This window comes from Phocoena sinus, chromosome 11 (assembly GCF_008692025.1).
Source record: "Phocoena sinus isolate mPhoSin1 chromosome 11, mPhoSin1.pri, whole genome shotgun sequence".
Classification (NCBI taxonomy): Eukaryota; Metazoa; Chordata; class Mammalia; order Artiodactyla; family Phocoenidae; genus Phocoena; species Phocoena sinus.
The window spans coordinates 69,197,946-69,222,282 of NC_045773.1; the positions used below are offsets into that span (position 1 = coordinate 69,197,946).

Here is a 24,337-nt window from a genome sequence, read left to right on the forward strand (position 1 = left end):
CACACAAGTGAGTTGGGCACATGTTCAAGTAAAGTAGAGACTACATGAAATGTAGGTTTGTTTTCACTACTCAGGAGTTCAGAAGGATGTCTGGAGCTGGGTTGGATATAAAATGGAATGAAATTCATTGTATTTAATCAACATTAATTTCAAAAGATTCCTATAGCATACCAACCACCCTTTTGAAGAAGCAAATAATGAAACTATACACAAAGAGAGATTGTAAGGCACTCTGGGTACTCATTTAGCAGGCCAGGTTATATTTCAGCAATATTTACTGAGTGTGCCCAGACACTCCTCAAGACCCTATAGGTAGATGTATGAGGGCTTCAGATAGGAATGTTGAGATAACACGGCTGCTCACGTGCTCTCCAGAGCAACCCACTGTGATGTCTGAGCACAGACCCAGCGGTGCTTTTAGGTGATGATGCTGTTTTTCTTCTTTTACCAGGTTGGTGATGACTGAGCGAATGAATTAGCCATTCCCAACTCCACTTCCTTAAGAGGAATGACATCTACCACCATGTAAACCAAAGAGATGGCAGGAGTTTCAATAAATCACACATTGTGCATTAAACATAAAATATCATCACCCCCAAACATTTTACTTTATATAATGCAGTTGTATAGTAATCTGGAAAGTCATTATGATCAGCTATCTTCTGAAAACCACTGAAGAGCAAAATAGAATCAAAGAGTTTAATAAGTTCAATCTAATCCTTTATAGAGGAAGAAATTGAGGCCCAGAGAGATAAAGCAACTTACTCACGGCCATGGAGCTAATCTATAATGTGCCTTGAGACATAATGTAGGTTTCCTGATTCCTAGCAGGCCCTTTCATTTATTAGGAGGTTGTGTAGGCTTTTTCTAAAGACCATTTCAAATGTGGTCATTGCTTATCTCTTCTCACCCCAAACCTGTTCCTCCCGGTCTTCCTCATCCTGGTAAATGACACCTCCATCCTTTTAAAAGTTCAGTCCAAAACCCTTAGAGTATATCCTTGACTCCTTTCTTTCCATTACACTCTATATATGACCCATCAGCAAACTCTGTCAGCTTTGACCTTCAAAATACATCCAGAATCCAACTATTTCTCAACATTTCCACTTGCTACTACTCTGGCCCAAGTTGCCACAATTTCTTGCCTGGTCTCCCTTGCTCCCTCACAGTCTATTTCCACATGCTAGCAAGAATGATCCTGCTCAAACATAAGTGAGATTATTCCATTCTTCTGCTCACAACCCCCATTACCTTCTCTCAGCACTTTGGGAAAAGTTCCATATGATCTGTCCACTCTGCTGCCCCTTTAACCTTCTTCTTCCCCTCCAGACCCCTTGCTTACTCTCCTCCAGCCACACAGATCTCTCACTCTTCTTCAAACGTGCCAGGCACTCTCCCATCCCAGGAACTTCGCTCTTGCTATATCTTCAGCCTGGAATTCCCATCCCCCAGGTATCTGAATGTCTCGTTTCCTTACCACCTTCAAGTTTTTGTTAAAACGTACACCTTTCCTGAAGACCCCGTGAAATATTGCAGCCACTTTGCTGCCCCTCATCCCAGCACTCCTTGTTCCCTTCCCTTGCCTTATTTTTCTCCACAGCACTCAACACTTTCTGATACATACACCTTGCCCGTCCATCTCCTCCCACTAAAATGTAAGCACCTAAGAGCAGAAGCTTGGTGGCATTCCCTGCTGTATTCCTAGCCATTAAAACAGCATGCAGTGGATGGTTAGTAAAGATTTATCGATTGCATGAATTTTCTTGGGAGAAAACAGCCTTTAAAATGCTTAAATATTTATCTCTGAACATATGTATTTTACTAATTTCTTTATTTAAAATACTAAACCAATGTTTTTAATTCAGAGATTTAGAAAGAATGATTAAGAGGTTTAAAAATAAGCAGATAGCACTTTTTCAATAAGCATGTGTTTAAATTGCACTCTGTTTGTATCTACATAACACACAGAGTACTTTGGACAGGGCCGATGGATAGAAACATGGCCAACTGTTTCTTAGCATTCAAACAGAATCATGCTGAATAAAATGTTTTAGCAAACTGTGGCTTTGTGGAGACAGGTCTAGGGTATCTGTCATTAAGTCATAGCTACTAAGGTATGTAGCATGCTTACACCAGTGGGAGAATGCCCCTTCAGAAAAGTAAGTCATATATTAGAAGGCTACTCCTTAAAGGATAGAATGAAAGGCAAAGAGGAGCCAAAAAGACCAGGTTAGGACCATCTCACCATGTAACCTTGTGCTAGCCATCCTGCTTGTACTTACTGTAAAAGGAGACGCAAGAAGAAGAAGGGGTGGAGGCGCTGGGAGAGATATATACATGATAGACAAAGGGGGGAGTTGTGAAGACCAAAGAGAATCTTTATAAGACAAAGTAATAATAACAATAATTACAATAATAATGAGGGGGGAGGAGAAACAAGAAGTAGAGAGAGAGAAAGAGAGAGAGAAACACAAAAAAATATCTGAGATGGTTTTATCCAAAGGGCAAGGGCAAGAAGAGTCTCAAAATAAGGCCTGTGAAAAACAGCATAGAGAGGAATGCAAGAGAGCAATTAGGATTCCTTCAGCAGGACCCAGGAATCTCCTACCTAAATTTAGGCCAGAGACTAAATATGGGTTTAACTCGGGCTCAAACTTCTCCAGAAATCAAAAGTGGGGATTAAAGGAAATGATGTCATCTGAAACTGGAAAATAAAGGCAGTATGAAACAGCCATAATCCCCAAATTTAAGGCCTGGCTACTAGAATAGTATTCAGACAAAGGGCACTGATGACAATCCAGGGGTAGCTCTTTGCTACTTTCCACCTGAACCATACAGTTCTGAACTGTGCTAGAGAAATAAAACATAACACATAAATATGCATATAAGTGTAATTTAAAATTTTCTAGTAGTTTCACTTCTTAAGTGAAATGAAACAGGTAAAATTATTTTTAATAATATATTTTAACACAATATATCCAACATTTTATCATTTTAACATGTAATCAATATGAAAAAAAATCTTGAGCTATTTTATATTCTTTTTATTTCACACTAAGCCTTCAAAAATCCTTGATATATCTCACACTTACAGTGCATCTCAGTTCAGACCAGCTACATTTCAAGTGCTTAAGAGCTACATGTGGCTAGTGGCTGATACACTGGACGGTACAGATACAGAGCGTACATATGTACACTTGAGGTCAGTACACCATTTATGTTATTAAGAAGGCTCACCTATACAGCGCACATCTTTAATAAAGTTTAGTCATGCACTGAACTTCTTATAAGAGCTAAACTATAGTGGGCCAAAAAGGAAAAAGATAACACTTGATAAACAGATATAGTAAAGAAAGGCTGAGATCTTGGGCTATCCTGTTGGATACAGAAATATATCCCCTTTTTAACTTTGGGCACAGCAATGAAAAGACAACTTGAATTCTATCTACTAGATAAAATAGAGAACTGTGGGCTTCCCTGGTGGCACGGTGGTTAAGAATCTGCCTGCCAATGCAGGGGACACGGGTTCGGGCCCTGGTCCAGGAAGATCCCACATGCTGTCGAGCAACTAAGCCCGCATGCCACAACTACTGAGTCTGCATTCTAGAGCCTGCAAGCCACAACTACTGAGCCCACGTGTCACAACTACTGAAGCCTGCGTGCCTGGAGCCCGTGCTCCACAACAAGAGATGCCACTGCAATGAGAAGCCCGCGCACCACAACTCCGGCTCACTGCAACCAGAGAAAAGCCCACGTACAGCAACAAAGACCCAACGCAGCCAAAAATAAAATAAATTAAATAAATTTTTAAAAAAAGAGAGAACTGTACTACATTCTCCCCAAGAAATGGTGCCAGTGATTTCACAGTGGCTATTAACGCAGTACAAGAATTAGTTCAATAGTAAAACAGAAATGAAGATGAAAAGAGAAAGGCTTACTTAAATCTGTAGCTTTCTCGCTTATTATTCACAAATCCATCTGCCAAATCACGAGGTAAGATGATCTCCAAGCTAGGTGTTAATTTTTCATCTTCATCTATGGAATAAATCTGAAAATGTGAAGACAAATGAATATAAAATGGTAAAATTATGGCTTGAACAATGACCATGTTATTATGACATGCATTGTAATGGTGTTTAAAAAACTGCACTTTTCAGATAAAAAGTCATAACATAGCACAATTTGGATAATTTTCCTCTTTAAACTCTGTGCGCACACAAACAAATATATGGAACTGAACAAGAGGTAAAACCTAAATCAATGCCCAATCAAAGCTCAAATCCTCTTTGAATGATGTAACATTCAAATTTGAGTATCAAGTGTCTGTCTCCATTGTTGAGAAGCTAATAGCCCTGACAACAACATATTATCTAAGTATTACTTTGGAATTATGTACCAGAAATTAACATTTTACTACAACCAATAAGCATTTCTGAGCACTTCCAAAATGCTAGACACAGAGACGAAAGGACTGGGTCTGAGCCTTCTCAGAGAGCTCACAAGAATGCCGTAATTCAAGTTATGTTCAAAGAAGTAAACGTTTCCACGAGACATATTCAAGCATCTGATGAAAGACATGTGGTTTCAAAGGAGACATGTAATTCATGTCTTTGATGTCATTTTCAAGATTCTCCTCCCAGCTCAGCCACTAATTAGAAAATGACCTGGGAGAAATCACTTAACCTCCTTAAGCTGATATGGAAATGAAGGGTCTTAACCAATCGCCTTTACAATTGTAATATTCCCTGATTCTTTTCTTGGTTACCTACTCCTTTATTTATTGGCCAGGAAAAGCAAGAGTCAAGCCTATAAAGAGATCATGGGGAATAAAGAAAAGTCTACGATCCAGTGTCCAAAGACCTGGGTCTAACGCTGATCTCAATTCACCAGCTGTGTGACCAGCTACTGCTTTCAGAATCTCGGTACCTTATACATAAAATGAAGAAAACAGAATTGCCTCCATTACAAGATTGCTGTGGGGATCAAAGGATGTCATGGAAATGGAAGCATTTTGTAATGCACCATAAAAAATGTTAGTCATTAGATTTAGAGGTTTTTAAAAAAGATTTCTTGTCTTTCATCAAGAAATAAAATTCCTTCTAACAGGCAATACTTCCTGTTTAAGACCCATTTAGATGCTTGATTATGGGGGAAAAGTCATATTTTTAAATAAGTAAAAGCCTATCTAAATCTCCAGAAAGTCTGAATAATTTTCCTATGCAGATTTTTATTGAGCCCTTTCATTTAAAATGTGAGGAGCTCATGTAAGAAAAGTCATGCTGTAAAATAAAATTATTTGTAGAAAGTAATGGCAGCAGGTCCAAGGCTTTCTGGCTAGGTTTTCTCAAGAGACATTTAAAAATTATATAGTATAGGGCACTACATTATTTTTTTTTAAAGGTTAATGGCTAGACAGGTGAGTTAAAGGAGTGTGTAAGACATAAAACATAAAGGAGTGAGGGGTGCCATACATTTTTTTAAATCTGTAACACTCAGTACTCAGAAGAGAAAAAGGACCAATAATTAGAGTAGCTACTGTGACCTTCAACTCCTCTCATTAAGCCATTCTTTGAGGCATTAAGAAAAGTCCCTAATGAAAAAACTTGTTTACTCTAATAGATTGGCTTTCTACCGTTAGTCATAAAAATGTGAGATAGTTTGTTTTTAATAGGAGACAGATCAAATGCAAGGATGAATATGAAAATATTTCAAAATATACAAAGCAGTATACAAATGAAAAGCATTGCCATTGTTAAAATGATCACAGAGCATCTTCTTACGTACCTTTTAATGTATTAATCTATAAATTATCATAATTTAATATATAGTGCCTTAGGGAATATGATTAATGAAGTAATGGAGCCACAAAATGAAGAGAAAAAAAAAAACACTTTTGAATCACTTGGTTTAACGTTACAAGGAGCGTTTCTAGTCAGAGAAACAACCACACAATCTTTGGGGGGCAAAAGGATAGGGTGCTAAAAGTGGGATTTCTAAGGAAGAGCAGGGATACTCTCTGCTCCAGGCACAGATGAACTCAAAATTCGTTCATCTGTGTTCTCTCGTGTTTGTGTTATGCGGCATAATGTTGCATCTCGGTAAGAATCTGTCATTATTAAAATACACTATGATACCTAAAAATACTTCCTGGAGTAGCAAACAAGCCACTCCACCGAATCTCACCAAAGAAATGCAAAAGGAGGCACACTGAAATATTCAAACATTGCATTTTAAGGAAAGAGGAAGTTCAAATTAAATCCAGCGTTCTCCATCAACCCACCACCACCCCCAGTCCCACTTCTATCCATCTTCTCATGTTACCATATCCAAGCACCTGTTTCTGACTGCTGAGTCAATGTAGACAAGTTCAATATTTTTAGCTAAGAATCTGAGGAGGGCTGGGGGGGTAGGGAAATGTTACATATAATTTTTATAACTGATGCACTTTTACAACCCTTCTTGAAAATGAATGTAGGAGGAGAGAAAATGGGATGATACCCATGGCTCCTTTCTATACTCTTTATTCCTTAAAATTCAAAAAAAAAAAAAAAAAGCCAATATTTTCTTTGGAGTCTTCTCATGCATCTTTTCCTAAATGTATTCCACGAAGGAAAAGACTGATGATGACGATGACAAGACACTATATTCTCCTTGTTTTAAATACATAAATTACATGAGGCAAATGCTAAATTATGAGCTGCTATGATGTTACATATATATACATACACACTGTGTAGATATGGGGTAGAGATAAAATATTATTAATAATATGCCCATTCCAGAGACTCATGAACAGGACTCAGATTGCCCTTGCCTCTATCCTTATTTTGTGAGGCAAAAAGGTTTTGTCCCAAGAGCCAAGAGCTTTGGGAAAAAAAAAATCTTTAATTAAAATCAGGGTTCTGCCACTCAGTAGGTGGGTAGCTTGGCCAAATTATTTAACCTGTCTGAGGCTCAGCTTCCTCATCTATAAAATGAAGAAAATGACATCAATCTTGCGGAGTTCTCTTGAGACTCAGGGATAATGTAGACAAAGCACCTAAGTGGTAAGAATGACTATGGTCCTTCCCAGGGAAAGAAAACAACGTTTGAGAAGCATTCAAAGTACAATATCTCTGCTCAGAGTAAGGGTCATGTCTTAACCTTCTTTGTACCCTTTCGAGTTTAGCACCCTAGAGGAAACACCTAGTAATGCTCAGTTAATGTTTTCTGAATAAAAAGTTTATGTGTATTCTGTGTCAGGATGCATAAATATCTATCCATATCTGTAATGAGTGTATGTCAACGTTCATGCTTCTGTTCCTGATAACAATAGTTAGTCAACGAATTCTAAGGGCCCATTGCGGGCAGAGCACCGTGTATGCTTTGTGTACCTTTATCTGTAACTACTGTCCTATCATCTCAGACATGGATAGGCACGTTTCTCTTGCTTGCACGTTTTGCCTGAGGACGAAAGAGAAGCTTGAGTGTACCTGGGTGGGCACAGCTGTGTGACTGTCTTCCAGAAAGGTGCAATAACGGTGAACAGCTGAGGCGCAGTCTACGTGAGCGTACACGCAGACGTACCTTCACGTGCACGTGTCCGCCGCTGCGTGAACATGTGTGTCCGGGGGTATGCATGTGGCTCTGTGAAGGTTAGTCTGGACCCGCAGGGCTGGGTTGGGTGGGAGTGTATTTGGGTGTCTGTCTGTCCGCGCCCCTGACCGCAATGCGCGGGAGTCTGCGAGGCTGCCCGGGCTCCGTGTCCAAGTGTGCTGAGCTCCGGGCCGCATCCAGCGCCTGGCGCCGAACCACTCACCCCAGCCCAGGCCCCTCGCGTGCCGCCCCTCCCCCGGTCTGGGAGGCCCCGCCGCGCCGGCGCCCGTGCTGCTCCGACCCGTACCCCTTGTTGCTGCTTCCGGACAGTGGGCTTCACCCTGGCGAAAATTTGGATAGTCTGCTTCACCATCTCCTCCCCGGTTCTTGCACTGACCCTTGACCTCTCTCTCAGACCGTGGCTCCCAAATCTTCTGACTCCCGCCACCTCAGGCGAGACGAAGCCTTAGCAACAGTAACTAGGGACACTACCCAAGGAGCACCGCGCCAACCAGGACCGCCTCCTCTCCCTAATTGGTTGCTGACGGGTTGGGGAGGCCCGAAGGGAAGGATTGAGGGTGGGGCGGGGCAGAGCCTAGCGGGGAGAGCTGCGCATGCGCACGGTCAGGTCCGGCATCTGGCTTAACGCCAGAGCTGGCCTGGAGAGTGGTTAACGGGGTGATAACCGTCGTGCCTTGCTAGTTCTTCAATCCATTCTTTCTCTCTGCCAACACCTCTTTTTAGCACTGAAGTCATTCTGGTTTTTATTATTCATTCATTGAAGAAATGGCACTTGATCTGTGACAGCAATATACTGGCCCTGGATCCTGAGCTGAGCAAAACTTCCTGTGCCCACTTGGAGATTAGGGTCTGATGAAGGAGACAGAGTTTTAATAGGAAATTACAAGTTACGTTGGGGTAGCGCGGGGTTCTGTGGAAGGGCATCTCATCTAGTTCTGTTTTGGAAGAGGCCAAAGTTGGAGGAAGGGGGACTGTTTCCCATGCAGTGGTCCTGGCATGAAAGGATGGGCTCCGGTGTGCACTGTTGGTGGGAATGTGAGTTGGTACAGTCACTATGGAAAACAGTGTGCACGTTCCTTAAAAAATTCAAAATAGAACTGCCATGTGATCCAGCAATTCCACTCCTGGGTATATATCCAAAAGAATTGAAATCAGAGGGATATTTGCACTCCCATGTACACAGCAATATTAGCCAAGATATAGAACCAACCTAATTGCCCACTAATGGATGAATGGATAAAGAAAATGTGGTCTGTATAATGGGATATTATTTTATATATTTATGTTTTATGTTTATAATGGGGATATATATGAAGATTATTCTGCCAAAAAAGAAGGAAATTCTGCCATTTGCAGCAACGTGGATGGGCATTACGCTTAGTGAAATATGTTGGAAAAGACAAATACTGTATGCTCTCACTTATATGTGGAATCAAAAAAAGTTGAACTCATAGAAACAGAGAGTAGAATGGTAGTTTCCAGGGGCTGGGGAGTAGGGGAAATGGGGAGATATTGGGCAAAGGGTAGGAACTTCCAGTTATAAGTTCAAGGGGCTTAACATACAGCATGGTAACTATAGTTAACAATATCATGTTATATATTTGCTAAGAGAGTAAATCTTAAATGTTCTTTTCAGGAAAAAAGTAATAATGAGGTGATAGAGTTGTTAACTAGCCTCATTGTGAAAATCATTTCATAATATATGCATGCATCAAATTGTCACATTGTCTACCTTAAACTTATATGTCAGTTATATCTCAGTAAAGCTGGAAAATAAGTAAATAAGTAAATAACAAAAAGAAAAGAGGGGCTCCTCAAAAGACACTGTTAGCACATGGAAAGTTGTTCCACATCATTATCCATCAGGGCAATACACGTTAAAAACCACAATGAGATATCACTACACACCTATCAGAATGGCTAAAATTAAAAATAGCCGCAAAACCAGATGCTGACAAAGATACAGAGAAACTGAATCACTCATACATTACTGGTGGGAATATATAATGTGAAACATATCATAGATAATTGTACAGCTACTCTAGAAAACAGTTGGGTAGTTTTTTTACAAAACTAGAGATGCAGCTACTATAAGATCCAGCAATTATGCTCATGGGTATTTATCCCAGAGAAATGCAAACGTGTGTTCACACAAAAATCTATACATGAGTGTTCATGGCAGCTTTATTCATAATAGCTCCCAACTGGAAACAACTCAGATGTCCTTCAACCACTGAATGGTCAAACAAACTGTGGAATACTATTCGGCAATTAAAATGAAGAAACTACTGATACATATAACAACCTGGATGAATTTCCAGGGAATTATGATGAATAAAAGAAAACAGACTCAAAAGTTAAATACTGTATGATTCCATTTATATAACATTCTTGAAATGACAAAATTATAGAGATGGAGAGCAGATTAGTGGTTGCCAGGGGTTAGGGAGGCTGGGGGTCGGGTGAGGTGCTACGGCCCTAAAAGGATCTTTGTGATGCACTGCTCTGTATCTTGACTACGGTGGTGGGCACAGAAATCTACATATGTGATAGAACCGCACACACACACACGTGTGCATATAAAATTGCTGAAAGGTTAGTAAGATTGAATAAGATGGACGGATTGTATCAACATTCATTCCTTGGTTGTGATATTGCACTATAGTTATGAAAGATGTTACCAGTGGGAGAAACTGGGGGAAGAGGATGCAAGATCTCTCTGTGTAATTTCTTATAATTGCACGTGAATCTACAATTATCTCAAAATAAAAAGGTTCTAAGAAGAAAGGCTTAGAAAAAAAAAAGAAGAAAGGCTTAGAGAATGAAAAGACAAACCACAAACTGGGAGAACATTGCTGCAAAACACATACCTGATAAAGGACTGGCATCTGGAATACTTAAAAACTCTTAAAACTTAATAATAAATAGGAAAACAAACTACCCGATTTGTTTTTTTTAGAAGGGTGTCAAAGCATTAAACAGACATTTTCCACTATAAGGATGGCGAGTACATGAAAGATTTTCAACATAATTAACCATTAATGAAATGAAAAATTAAAAGTACAATCAGATACTATTACACACCTTTTAGAATGACTAAAAAGAAGAAGATAAGCTGGCATTAGCAAGAGCTGGCATGGATGCAGAGTATCTGGAACTCTCAAACATGGCAGGAGAGAATGCAAAATGGACCAGCCACTTTGCAAAGCAATCTTCTACTTTCTTATATATAAAACTGTATATATACTTACCATGTGACCCAGCAATCGTACTTCTAGGTGTTTACCTAAGTGAATTGAAAACTGATGTTCACACAGAAAGGCAAACAGGAATGATTATTGTGGTTTTGTTCACAACTGCCAAAAGCTGAAACAAAGCAAATGTTCTTCAACTGCTGAATGGATAAACAAACTGGTACATCCACACAATAAAAAGAAATGGACTGCTGATGCCTGTAACAGCATAGGTGAATTTCAGATTTATTATGTTGAGTGAAAGATGCCAGACGCAAAGTTACACACTTTAAAATTCCACTTTCATGACACTCTGAAAAAGCAAAACTATAGGGATAGAACCACTGACCAGATCAGTGGTTGCCAAGGGCTGGGGGTAGGGAAAGAGGTTGATTACAAATGAGCATGGGAGAGTTTTTTGGGGGGTGATGGAATGGTTTCATATCTTGATTTTAGTTGTGGTTACATGACTATGTACATTTGTCAAAAGTCATAGAACTATCTATACACTTAAAGGGGTAAATTATACTGTATATAAATTGTACTATTATAAGAAAAGCAAAAAAAAAATAGAGGATGGGGAATGAACAGGTGTGGCAGTAGTGGGGATGGAGGAGAGGAGAGAACCAGGTATTTATGAAATAGATTTTAAGGACTTTTTCACCTGGTGCTGTGTGGAAAGGAAGAAATGACTCAAGATTGGGCAACTGTGTTGTTTTCATACATTGGCTTTTGTGAATCATGCTGCAGGGAACATGGAATGCATGTATCTCTTCAAGATGCTGGTCTCATTTCCTTCAGATATATTCCCAGAAGTACGACAACCTGTGTCCATCTACAAACGAATGGATAAAGAAGATGTGTTGTATATACATAGACAACGGAGTATTATTCAGCCATAAAAAGAAGGAAATTGCAATTTGCAATAACATAGATGAAGGTAAGTGAAATAAGTCAGACAGAGAAGGACAAATACTGTATAGTATCATGTATGAGTGGAATTTTTTTTTTTAAGTCAAACTTATAGAAACATAGAGTAGAGTGTTTGTTACCAGGGATTGGAAGGTGGGGGAAATGGAGAGATGCTGGTGAAAGTTTCAGCTATAAGCTCTGAGGACCTAATGTATAGCCTGGTGACTATAGTTAATAATACTGTATTGCATACTTGGAATTTGCTAAGAGAATAGATCTTAACTGATCTCACCACCAAAAAAATTTTTTTAAGTAAAAAAATTTTGTGAGGTGATGGATGCATTAATTAACTGGATTGTGGTGAATATTCCACAAAGTATACCTATATTAAATCACCCCACTGTACACTTTAAATATATACTTTTTTTTTTTTTTGCGGTACGCGGGCCTCTCACTGCCGTGGCCTCTCCCATTGCGGAGCACAGGCTCTGGACGCGCAAGCTCAGCGGCCATGGCTCACGGGCCCAGCCGCTCCGCGGCGTGTGGGATCTTCCCGGACCGGGGCACGAACCCGTGTCCCCTGCATCGGCAGGCAGACTCTCAACCACTGCGCCACCAGGGAAGCCCTACAATTTTATTTTTCAATGATACCTCAATAAAGCTGGAGGGAAAAGACTGGGCAATTGGGTGTGTGGTGCAGGTACTCACATGGACATGTAAAATAGATCAGAGAGGGAAAGAGGAGCATAAGAATTTGGGGACGTGCTCAATTTCAAGCTCCTGTGGGACTTCAATCCATAGTTGGATAAAGTTTAGGAGAAAGCTATGGCTGAAAATACGGAATGGGGAGTCATCACAGGGCTTTTTTTTCCCAGAAGGTGATCAAGTCATTTACAAGGAGGGATGCTGCAATCCTAACACTGACGGTTGGAGGTGTAAGCAGGGCTACAAAGGAGGCTGGAGGAGCAGCTGGAGTGATGGTCTGAGGCAGAAAGAAGAATGTTGTAGCATGAAAGCCAAGGGGAGAGGACGCTTAAGAAGAAAGTGTCCAACAGTGTCGGATACTAAAGAGGATGCACTGAAAAATGTCCATGCAATTTAGCAACTAGGAGGTCATTGGTAACCTAGACAGTGGCTTCAGTGGAGCGATGGGGTCGGAAGTCAAGATTACAAGGAGGCCCAGGAGTAAAGGACAGGCTACCATTCCAGAAGCTTGCTGCTGAAGAGTTGTGAAGAAGTAAAACACAGGGTGAAAGCTTGAGGAGCCCAGGGTAAGGAAGGGTCTTTTGTTCGTATCTAAGGGGGTAAAACCAATAAGGAAGGGGAGGTTGAAGGTACAGGAAGAGAGAAGATAATGTGAATAATTGGCATTATACCAAGATGGTGCAATGGAAGAGGCTAGGGAGCAAGGGTATTCATAAAAGATCATTTTAAGTGTTGAATCATGGAGTCTAGGTTGCTTAGAGCTGCTAGTGACATTTGACATGGAAGAGCGTTATGAGGTTTGGAGGGACAGTGATGGGTCCAGCATATGGGAAATTTACACTTCTTGTCTGAGCGCCAGGCCACATGACCAAAGGCATTGATGGGGAGGAAGTGTGGGTTCAAATCCCACTTCTTTCATACCTAAGGGTGTGACATTGGACAAATTATTTGTTTTTAAGTCTCAGTTGTCTCATCCAGTAGATGGGGATGGATAATAACAACAGCTGTGTCGCTTAGTTGGGAAGAATACATGTGGATACGCATATAAAACCATTACTGTCAGGTGAATAGAGAATGCTCAGTACCCAAAGGGTTCTGACCTCTGGACTGGATTCCTTTGATTGTAAATGCCTCCTAAGGGGTGGAAACTGCAACATATATATGGATAGGAGACATACCAGGGCTTATAAACTCACATCTCCTGGGGCCAGACCGATGGAGTAAGCATGTCAAACAAACAGGTATACGACAATAGGTGGTGGTCCTGTCAACTGGAGACTCTGTGCCCCCAACTAAAAATATTCACATTCAAAATAGCTAAAGTACAAGGCTTCCTAAATAAAGCACGACCGTGAGCCCCCAGCTTACAACCTCTGTTCCTGTTGCTGGTATAGCCGACTTCAGTAACTCCCAGGCCCAGTGCCTCTGACAGGTTTACCAAAATCTCAAACAGATGGCTCTAATGGGTATTAAATAAGTTTTGAGATTAAATCTCCAAGTTACAGTGTCTTTCCCACAACTATTAATAGGTTGACATTCACTATTATTACTTGCACCTTACCCACTTGCTTAAATACGGGCATTAAGATGCCTTCAAGTTGTTTAAAAGATTCTTGAGCTCTGCAGTCGCCAAAATAACATATAACTGCACCAGGAAAAAGAGCCAGGGTTTGTAAGCCTCAAATCTGAAAGAAATCAAGCTGTACCTGAAATGAATTAGTCTATAAGCAAGTTAGTTGGGTTTTGTTTGTTTGATTGTATGTTTTTAAAGAAAAATCGAAACTGTGATCCAGTACTAGTTTTCAACTAGCTCTTTAGCTGTTGATCCTACAACTATAAAATGCGTTCATCTTTGTAGGTCTGGAGAGGGACCAGTTAAAATTTTATGGGCTGGTAATTTTGATATTATGGAATATGTACCTAAAATTACCTTACTGCAGTAAACTTCTCCTTCCTCTATTTTATTCCGTGGCTTTGGGGGATTTATGATTGTTTGTTCAAAAATCTTTCACTGCCATAGCATCCCCCTTTATTATCAGATGAGCAAGCATGTTCAGACAGGAGTGGTAGGGCCTCCACGAACAGGACAGAAAACATTTGATTGGGGTCTTCTCCTATTACTTTACTCCAAGGGGCAAGACAAGGAACCAGAATTTTGCTGTTTATTAGTAAATAGCCTTATTAATAGAATAAAAGTCAACCTCTGTAAACTGTCCCTCTACTCTCTTGAAAGCTGCTCTTATCCATAATGAGAACTCAAGAATATGTTTGGGGATGATGGACAGGACGTCAGGCATGATTCCTTCATGCTTGCTCAGGGTCCCTGACTGAGGATCCCATGGAAAGGAGTTGAAAGCTGAGGAAGAAAGCATATTTTCTGTGGTGGATGCTTTCCTTGAAAATCCCCTTGTCAGCCGAGCTCCAGCTCATCGGTCGTATGAATGGTCCGTATCAGAGGGATCCGCTCACACCTGGTAGAATAAAAAAGCCACTTATTCCGTTGTTTCTGAATCAAGTGGAGAATACATAGAGCATTTTCTGGTACTCATTAAATGCAGAATAGTAACAACATGCTGTTAAACTGTGGAGCAAGGGCACCACAAAATCTGTAATATATAATGTCAGCAAAGAATTTTCTTTTGAGAGTATGTTCAGCTAATTTAAAGCATAATTTCATTACCATAACCATCTTCACACACAGAGCAGAGTGGAATTCATAAAACGTTACCAGCACTTGGGTTCATAGGATCCCAGTGGGAATCACTGGGTTTGGTAAACTGGCACCCCCTCCCTTTCCCTATCAGATGGTGGATGCAGATTTTTGACATTATACTGGGACCTGTCTCGGGTTCACCCCTCTCTGGCTGAGAGGCAGAGGCTCCTTTCCTCCTGCTTTGTCTGATCCTCTTCCTGCAGCTCTCCTGTGGCTCTCACTGAACAGCGACATCAAAGTCATTTATGGCTGGAAGCTGGTGGCCAGCCATATGGAATTACAGCCCAGGCTCTCGCCGGATTACAGAGTGTAGCATATGGACCAAATGACAGTGCCATGGCACAAAGGCTGGTAAAGCCTCCAGTTTTGAGTTGAAAATATGACTGTGTATTTACGCACAGGCTCCTCATAAACAACCTGAATGTTTCACCAACATTCCCATGAAGCAAGGGATGGGCCGAGTTAAAATAGCTCCAGAATGCCTCTCTTCTAAGTAAAGTACCCACCCTGTCCTATCTCCTCCGGTTGTTCACTTTAACGTGTTTCCCTGCATATTTCAGAACTCAAGAAATGCTTACCGACAAATAGCATAACTTAAGACATAAAAGAAAATGGCTCACATAGCAGAGTTCCTTTATCGAATGCATTATTATTGCCACAAAGTCTAACAACACCTTACCCATCCTGGATGTAGCTCTTTAGCAATCACATCCGCCTACATCTCCACCTCTTCCTCTCCTATTCGCTTCTCAATCCCTGCAGTCTGACTTTCATCTCCCACGCTCCACGGAACCTGTTTAAACTTTGCACCTCCAGAGTGATACCTTTCTGTGTATACATCCTGGAATAACATCATGATAGACCCAGTTGCCCAGGCTTGAGCTCAGAGCTGCTCCTCGCTGCTTCCTCCCTCTGAGATAGCTATATCCAGACAGTTTCCAAGTCCCAGTGATCCTACCTCCTAAATATCAATAACTTTTGTCTCTTTCCAGTCAACTCCATGCTTGCTACTCATTGCCTTAATGTGGCTCTTCGTCCTCTGCCAGCATTAGCAAAGATCTCCCAACTGCTTTTCTTGTCTCTAATCTCGTTCCCCCTTTATTCCATCATTGACACCTGCTACAGGATTAGCTTTATACAATGCAAATAAGTCCACATCACTCCTTGTTTGAAAACCACCAATCCTTCCCTGTTACAAATAGAATCGAATCCAAAGAGCCTCCCTAACCTGGTCCCAAAATGTCTTTACATCAACTTCACAGCCCTTATCATGTCCTCCACCCCTACTTCCCTGCCCCTCAACTCCAGCCACTGATTTCCCGCAGTTCCCAAACTTGCCATGCTTTTGCATGTCTCTGTGCCTTTGTCTGTGCTTTTCCTACTGTTTCCAGTGCCCTTTCCACCTTGTCCATTAGGAATACTCAACTCACCTTTCAAGACCCAGCTCAAATGCCACCTGCTCTGTAAAGACCATCACCCCCACCTCCCCTTGGCAAAGTTAGTGACCCTTTTCTGTGCAGCCACATCTTATACGTCCCTTTGTAATAGCACTTATTGTTCTATCAACATTGCCTGTATGTATCTGTCCCCCCTTCGTGCCAGGGATTATTTAAAACTTCAACTGTTTCCTGTTTCTGTCTCTGTATTCCCAGTGACTAATAAGGCTTTACGCACATACCAGAGATTTCTACATGCCTCATGAATGAATGAGTGCATGCATAACCCATTGCAAGGAATCAATAAAATAAAACCCCTCCAATTTAAAATTTTTATCTGAGGCTCATATTTCCATGGTGAAAATCCTCCTCCTCCTCTCTCACCCCAGAGAACAAAGGTAACCTGCAGAGTGAGTAGACACTGAACAGTAGAAAGAGAAGCAAACACAGCATCACCATTTCCATTTCTGAACCCTCTTTCTTCAGGCACAAAAAGATGGTTACCAATTTCCCAGGGTGATAAAGAGAACACATTAACATTCGTGTCAGTGGACAAGAACAGAAACAGAGTGATAAGTATAAAAGCAAAGTAGTCCCATTGTTAAGTCAGTGAGTTTCACCCAGGGTGTCTGGGAAGCGCTTAATGAATCTCGGAATAAACTTGTTTTTAATTTTAAAAAGAATGCAGTTTACGAACGACGAATTAAATGTTTATTCACCTTCTTTTGTTTCACCTTAAAAAGGGTTTGTTGGAAAGTTTGACATAGACAGTCGCTGGCACTTCAGTAAACTGCTCTTCCTTCTCTTCCATGAGTTTTACTCCCCCAGACACTAGAGGAATGTTGCCTAAAATACACAGCCTCTTGCCCTTTTCTCCCTCCTCTTTTCCCAGCCCAGCGTTCAGGGCCAGGTGAAACATCACTTCCTCTGAGCAACCTCTCCTGATCCTCTCAAACTCCATACAGCGCTCTAGCTCTGAGTTCCCTTAGCATCCTGTATCCTTACACCACACTATTATTATTACTTATAATAGACACTACGTACTCACCATGGTTGAGATTCAACCATTTTGTTGCGTGCATAAGTAGTCTGGTTTTTTGTTTTTGTTTTTGATTTTTTGGTTTTTTTTTCGGTACGCGGGCCTCTCTCTGTTGTCGCCTCTCCCGCTGCGGAGCACAGGCTCCGGACGCACAGGCTCAGCGGCCATGGCTCACGGGCCAAGCCGCTCCGCGGCATGTGGGATCCTCCCGGACCGGGGCACGAACCCACGTCCCCTGCATCAGCAGGCGGACTCCCAACCACTGCGCCACCAGGGAAGCCCAATAGTCTGCTCTTTTGATTCGCTGCTAGTAGTCCATGGGTTAGATGTGCCACGGTTTGTTTATTCACTCATCCAGGGTAAGACATAAGTCTTCATTTCTCAAGGGTTAATGCCTAGTAGTAGCATTGTTGGGTCATGGGGTTAGTGTATGATTAAATTTGTAATAACTCCTAAAAATTTTTTAGGAGTTTTCTCACTGTTTTCCACAGTGACTATACCATTATGCCCTCTAAAATACCAAAAATTTTTTTAGGAGTTTTCTCACTGTTTTCTGTTTCTCACTGTTTTCCACAGTGACTATACCATTATGCCCTCTAAACAGCAATATCTGAGAATTTTAACTTCTTTCTAGACTCATCCGCACTTGGTATGGACACTCTTAAAACACTTTCTAGGCATTTGATAAGTACTGGTATCTCACGTGGTTATAATTTTCATTCTCCTAGTGACAAATGATGGTGAGCCTCTCTTCACAGGCTTATTTGGCATGTATATATCTTTTTTTTTTTTTTGCGGTATGCGGGCCTCTCACTGTTGGGGCCTCACTCGTTGCGGAGCACAGGTTCCAGATGCACAGGCTCAGCGGCCGTGGCTCACGGGCCCAGCCACTCCGTGGCATGTGGGATCTTCCTGGGCCAGGGCACGAACCCGTGTCCCCTGCATCGGCAGGCGGACTCTCAACCACTGCACCACCAGGGAAGCCCTGGCATGTATATATCTTTGATGAAGTGCAAACCTTTTGGCCACTTTTTAATTGAGTTATTTGCTTTTTGTTGAGTCTGTACATATATACATATATTATATATGATTTATGAATATTTTGTCCAAGTCTGTAGTTTATCTCTTCATTCTCTGAACAGTGTCTTTCACAGAGCAAAAGTTTTTAAAATGTTAATGAAGTCTAATTTATCTTTTTTTATGGCTCATGCTTTTTGGTGTTAGATCTAAGAACTCTTTGTCTAATTCATGATCATAAAGATTTTCCTTTTTTTTTTTTTTTTTTTTTTTTTTTTTTTTTTTTGCTGTGCGTGGGCCTCTCACCGTTGTGGAGCACAGGCTCCGGACGCACAGGGCCCAGCCGCTCCGCGGCATGTGGGATCCTCCCGGACCGGGGCACGAACCTGTGTCCCCTGCATCGGCAGGCGGACTCTCAACCACTGCGCCACCAGGGAAGCCCAAGATTTTCCTTTTTTTTATAAAAAAGTTTTATAGCTTGACATCAATAGTCTTACATTAAGGCTTATGATGCATTCTGATACATTTTAAATTAATTTTTTATAAGGTGTGAGGTACATGGAATTGAATTGAATGTCTTTGGAGACATTTTGCCTTTACCTTAGAACACCCTGCTTCCAATTCAACCACTGCAAGACTTAAGATGCCCCATTTTCTTATGTCATGGTTGTAACTCTAGTGAGAATCTTTGAGGCTGGGCAAATTTGAACTGAAGAAAGGCTTAATTTTAATCAGACAAGCTGACAGCAACGAATATTAATAAAGAAGAAATAGTGCAGGTGCTAAAATATCTAGTCCTTGCTTTGACAAGTATTGGTTGGCAAAATCAACATACAGTATGTGTATGTTTATCTCTATGTATACGTCTGTTCATTTATACAGTCTCTCACACACGCACACACAGACGCATCTATAGACTCTTAAATATTTCTGAGTTATTGCCTCTCCTTAGAGCTTTAAACCGTAATTTTACTTGTTCAGAAATTCCAGCTACCCTTTTCCCAGAGGCTTTAGAGTTTGTCACAAAGTGTCACATTCTTCAGTTTATAAAATGGCCTTGACTTGGGTAGACCAAAGATGGATTTTCCATTACATCACTTAGAAATAGATAGGCCTTTCCATAAACGCACTTAGACAATTTATCCCAACTTTTACTTTTTTTCTATTTCATTTTCATGTTTTAATGGCCCTTTTGCTGGCAACCAGCACATCCCTTTGGGCACCGTTGGCAACGTCAGGAAGCTTGAGTGCATTTGACTTGCCCTGAATCAGCCAGGATGGCAGAGTGTCTTCTTTTTATACCCTGAGGCCTTCACACAGAGCTGGGAGCCTTTTAAATTTCTTGAATTGAGGATTACTGACTTCCTCTGTTATTAATTCTTCAGTGCTTACGGGTTCACTTAATATATCTCTGTCAGGCTTTAGCCTAAAATATTATCTTTGAATCAAAAAAAAAAAAAAGCAGTTTTCTAGGCCAGACTTTACCAAAAAACACAGAATACTTATTGTAAAAGATTGGAGTGTTCAACTCTTCACTCCCCTGCAGTAGGGCTGTACATCTACACCCTTCCCCTTGCAGCTTGGCACTGTACCACCACAGGACAATGGGACAGTGGAAGGAGTTTACTTCCCACCATACTTCACTTTGTTGGCACTTGGCTTGGCCAATGGAATGTTGCGGAAACGGCATGAACAAAAGCTTTGTGTATGCTTACATGGTTTGGCTTGCCTTCTTGCACCCCTGTGATTCCCATAAGAAGAGCATGGCCCTGCTGGCTTCTATCCCTTCAGTTTGGGCCCAGAATGAAACACAAAAAACTAACCCAAACCTGATCTGCAACCTGGACCTAAACTAGCCAAGCTGCAGCCTGAAGCAGAGCTGCCCTGGCCAACCCACAGACCAGTAAGTAAGAAAAGTAAAATGCTTGCTGTTTATAAGCCACTGAGTTTTGTTACTTAGCAATATTCCAGCAATAGATGACTAATACACTTACCTATCTCTCAGTCATGTTTTCCATAGACAGTCAAGTCCATATGAAACCCAACACAAATTGTTACTTGCTAGGAGAAACAAACAAGTGAATATTGTAGCCATGAATCAGATAGGTTACCATCTTCTCATGGATTTTTCTCCAGCACAGCCCATTCTTCAAGAATCTGCTCTAAGCAGATTTTCTGAGCATCCTTTTAGTCAGATCAGCCTGTGTAAAATTACAGAATGCGAAGGCTGTCATTTCCTAGTTGTCCTCATAAGTGCTGGATCCCCACAACTGAAGCCTCTATCAAGTTGTTATGTTACGATTCATACATTAGCAATGGTACAGCTTCCAAGCTGTAGGAGCCAGATTTCTTGGCAATAGAAAGAACCATTAAAATTCAGCCTTTACCCAAGAATATTAACAAACTCTGATCGTTAGCAGTTAATGTCCATTGCAATGCTCAGTGTGTATCAGCAGGAAATGACAGGCTGTCCTTTGTCTTCCCAATATCGCCAGATGAACACAATTTCTTACCTTCCTAGCTCCATGAATATATGTGCATTTTGCAGTTACATTACTGGGGTTGGCCAGACCTCACGAGTATATTTCCTTACACTTAGATTTTTAGCTAGATAATTTTAATTGGAATCTTTCATTACAGTGTACTGTTTCAAAATCTAAGGACATAGCTGGAAGTTTCCTTTACCAAGCATCTCAGAACAAGCTGCCATCATCTTACCAGCAGAAAGTTCCTAGGCCACCTTGAGCCTCAGATTTGTATCTTTACAGCATGATCAAAGAGTCTTCCTAGTTTTAATGCCCTGAATATTGAAAAATAATCACCAAGCCCATAAAAGTCATACTTAACCTTATAAAACATGTGTTGGCTCAGTTCATTTTCTCAAAGCTCACCTCCCCTCTCTGCCTTGACTTTGTCTACTGCTCATCCGGCCATTCCTTTCTTCCTTGAATCAGATTGCTTCTCTTCTGACTAGCCAAACACAGGCGGATTGAGCAAGCCTTAACCATATGAGAGATCTTTAGCCTACAAGAGCAAACATTAAGGGGCGACATTATAGTCACCTTTTAACATTTGATGGTGTGTCATGTAAAAAAGGCAATATGTTAGAAATGAAAAAAGAAAAGAAAGAAGGAGTAGGTTTGTCCTGTGTTGCCATGGAAAGAACAGAGCTAGACAAACCAGTAAGAACAAGTCATAGAAAAGAAATCTGGCTCAATGAAAAATCTTTCAAACAATTGGTGATGTCCAGTTACAGAATAAAAAGCAGTGAGCCCCCGTCAGTGAATGTGTTCAAGCTTCTCAGGCATAATAGATACTTAATTCCTATGTCTCTGAGTACCTTCCAGCTCTAAAATATTATGATCTGATCTATTTGATTCTCTGTAGTGTATCAGTATGAGTGTTTGTGCAGTGCAGGATAACATGGGCCATAACATTTTCATGATTCTGAGATTAAATGGAAAAGCCAAGCAGAATTTGTAGTCTTGAATCTAGTATGTCCTTTTGAATAGTCCTGGCTTCTGTGGAGTCCAAATTGAAATATCTTACATCGTAAGACAGAAAGCATTCTATGTCTGCTGGTTAGTTTTCTGTTATACCCACAGCCTGATCTCCACTATCTAGAAACATAAATATGTGTATATCTCTATGGCTGAGATCATGTTAATTTATTACCTCCCATGGTAGTCCTGAAAGAAGCTCGTTACTCCACTTTCTATTTTCTGACCACAACAACTTCGGGGTTACGTTTCTTTTAATCCAGTTATATTAACATGCAGAGTGTACCAAGAGAAACACTTTCTATGCAGACTTAATAAATCAGGAATACAATTCAAAAGGAACAAAAATGGTATATAGTGAAAAATTCTTCCTTCTCCCTTCTTTAAAAAACCATAGGTCAGATTTAATAAAACTATATTTAAGACTTAACTTGACCATCCAGATGCTTTAGTTTGAGATTGGGATTATTTTCTTCTACCTACATGTAACCTTTAGAAAGTCCTTCACTGTGATTGATTAGTGACAAAGTAAGTGTTTGAAAGAAAATGTCTTTCCTGAAGCATCTTTTCCCTGGTGCAAAATTCTAGGTTAGCAGTCATTATTTATTTACTTTTTTTCAGCACACCAAAGCCTGGATTCCGGCCTCCATCTATGTTGTTGAGAAGTCAGTTGTCAGTCTAACTGCAGCTCTTTTTGAAGGCGTTCTCTTTTCTCTCTGGCTGCTTTTACGATTTTCTTTTTGTCTTTGGTTTCCTGCAGGTACCATCTACTGCACCCAGGTGTGAATTTCCTTTATTTATCTTGCTTTTGATTCATTATGCACCGTGAATTGGTGGTTTTCATCAGTTCTGGAAAATTCTCACCTATCATTCTTCAAATATTGCTTCTCATCCTTTATCTTTTGCTTTTTCTTCTTGAATCCAATTAAACATCTTAAAATTCCTTGTTATATACTCTATGCCCCTTATCTTCACCTCTGCATTTTCTAGGGATTTTGTTTGTTTCTCCATGCTTCATTTGTAACATTTTTGATCCATTTTCTAATTCTCTAAGTCTCTCTGTAGGTGCTATTAAACCTCCCCATTGAGGTCTTATTTTGGTTACTATTATTTTCAATTCTACAACTTTTTATTCGGTTTCTTTTCAAAAAAGCCATGTCACATTTTATGGTTTCCAGTTCCATGCTGTAGTTTTCAGCTTGTCTTTTTAGCTCATCGAATATACTAAACATAGGGTTTTTTTGTAGCCTGTCTCTAGTAATTTTAAAATCTGCAGTCCTATAGCCTACTCTTTTCACTTCATATTATATTGTTCACATCATGTTATCGGTCTCCTTTCTTATAATTTTGATATCTGGATAATATTATGTTGATTAAAGGAATGATAGTCTCCTCATCAATAAAATGGGGATAGTCTCACCTCTTGGGGTAGCTGCCTGACTCACAATAACTTATCTCAGAGAGTAGACCCTAAGTAATTATTTCTGCCCCTATGTATCTTTGCAACGATTATGACTTTAAAAATAATGTTTATGAGTAGATGGAGTCTTGAAGGAAACATGGAAAAATGAAATAAGTTGATAAGGTATTTGAGTTGCATGTGTTTAAATTTTCCATTATTTATATTGAAATACACTTGCACAGTAAACATAAATCATAAAAAGTAAAATAAAGTTCTTTAAAGCGAAAATGGTAATATTTTATATTTTAATGAGTACTTACTATGTATCAGGCCGTATTCTAAACTCTTCACATGTATTAGTTCATTTAATCATCTCCCAGCAACCCTCTTTGAGAGGTATGATTATTATTCCTATTTTACAGATGAGAAAGTTGAGGTACAAAGGGCGTAAATAACTGTCCATGGTCACACAATTAGTAAGGGGCATGGCCAGGATTCTAACACAAGCCGTTTGGCTCCAGAAATCACTTTCTTAATTATAGCTTTATGAAAAAAGAAGAGGAAACAGGAAAGAAAAAAGAGTATCAAGAAGTATACCTACACCAGTATAACTCTTTTTACCACACCTTCTTTGACATCCCCAGCTCCATTCTGTACTAACCTTAGAGGACTACGAAAAGATGTGAAGAGAAAAAAAGAAAGTGTTCTAGGTACTATGGATGTGTAACAAGTCACCCTAAGACTTAGTGGCATAAAACAGCCAGTTATGGATATCATGGGTCAG

General features: G+C 40.4%; 1 protein-coding gene across 1 annotated transcript in view; it reads right to left on the reverse strand.

The window, feature by feature from the left end:
- The window catches only part of KIF6 (kinesin family member 6), a 382,614-nt gene extending 374,587 nt beyond the window's left edge, over positions 1-8,027 (reverse strand). Inside the window, exons 1-2 of the mRNA XM_032648910.1 lie at positions 7,883-8,027; positions 3,939-4,048 (exon numbers count right to left, since the gene is read on the reverse strand). Of these exons, the coding sequence (XP_032504801.1) occupies positions 3,939-4,048; positions 7,883-7,948 (176 nt within the window). The 5' untranslated portion in view covers positions 7,949-8,027. The remainder of the gene's footprint in view (positions 1-3,938; positions 4,049-7,882) is intronic.
- Between the last annotated feature and the right edge of the window lie 16,310 nt (positions 8,028-24,337).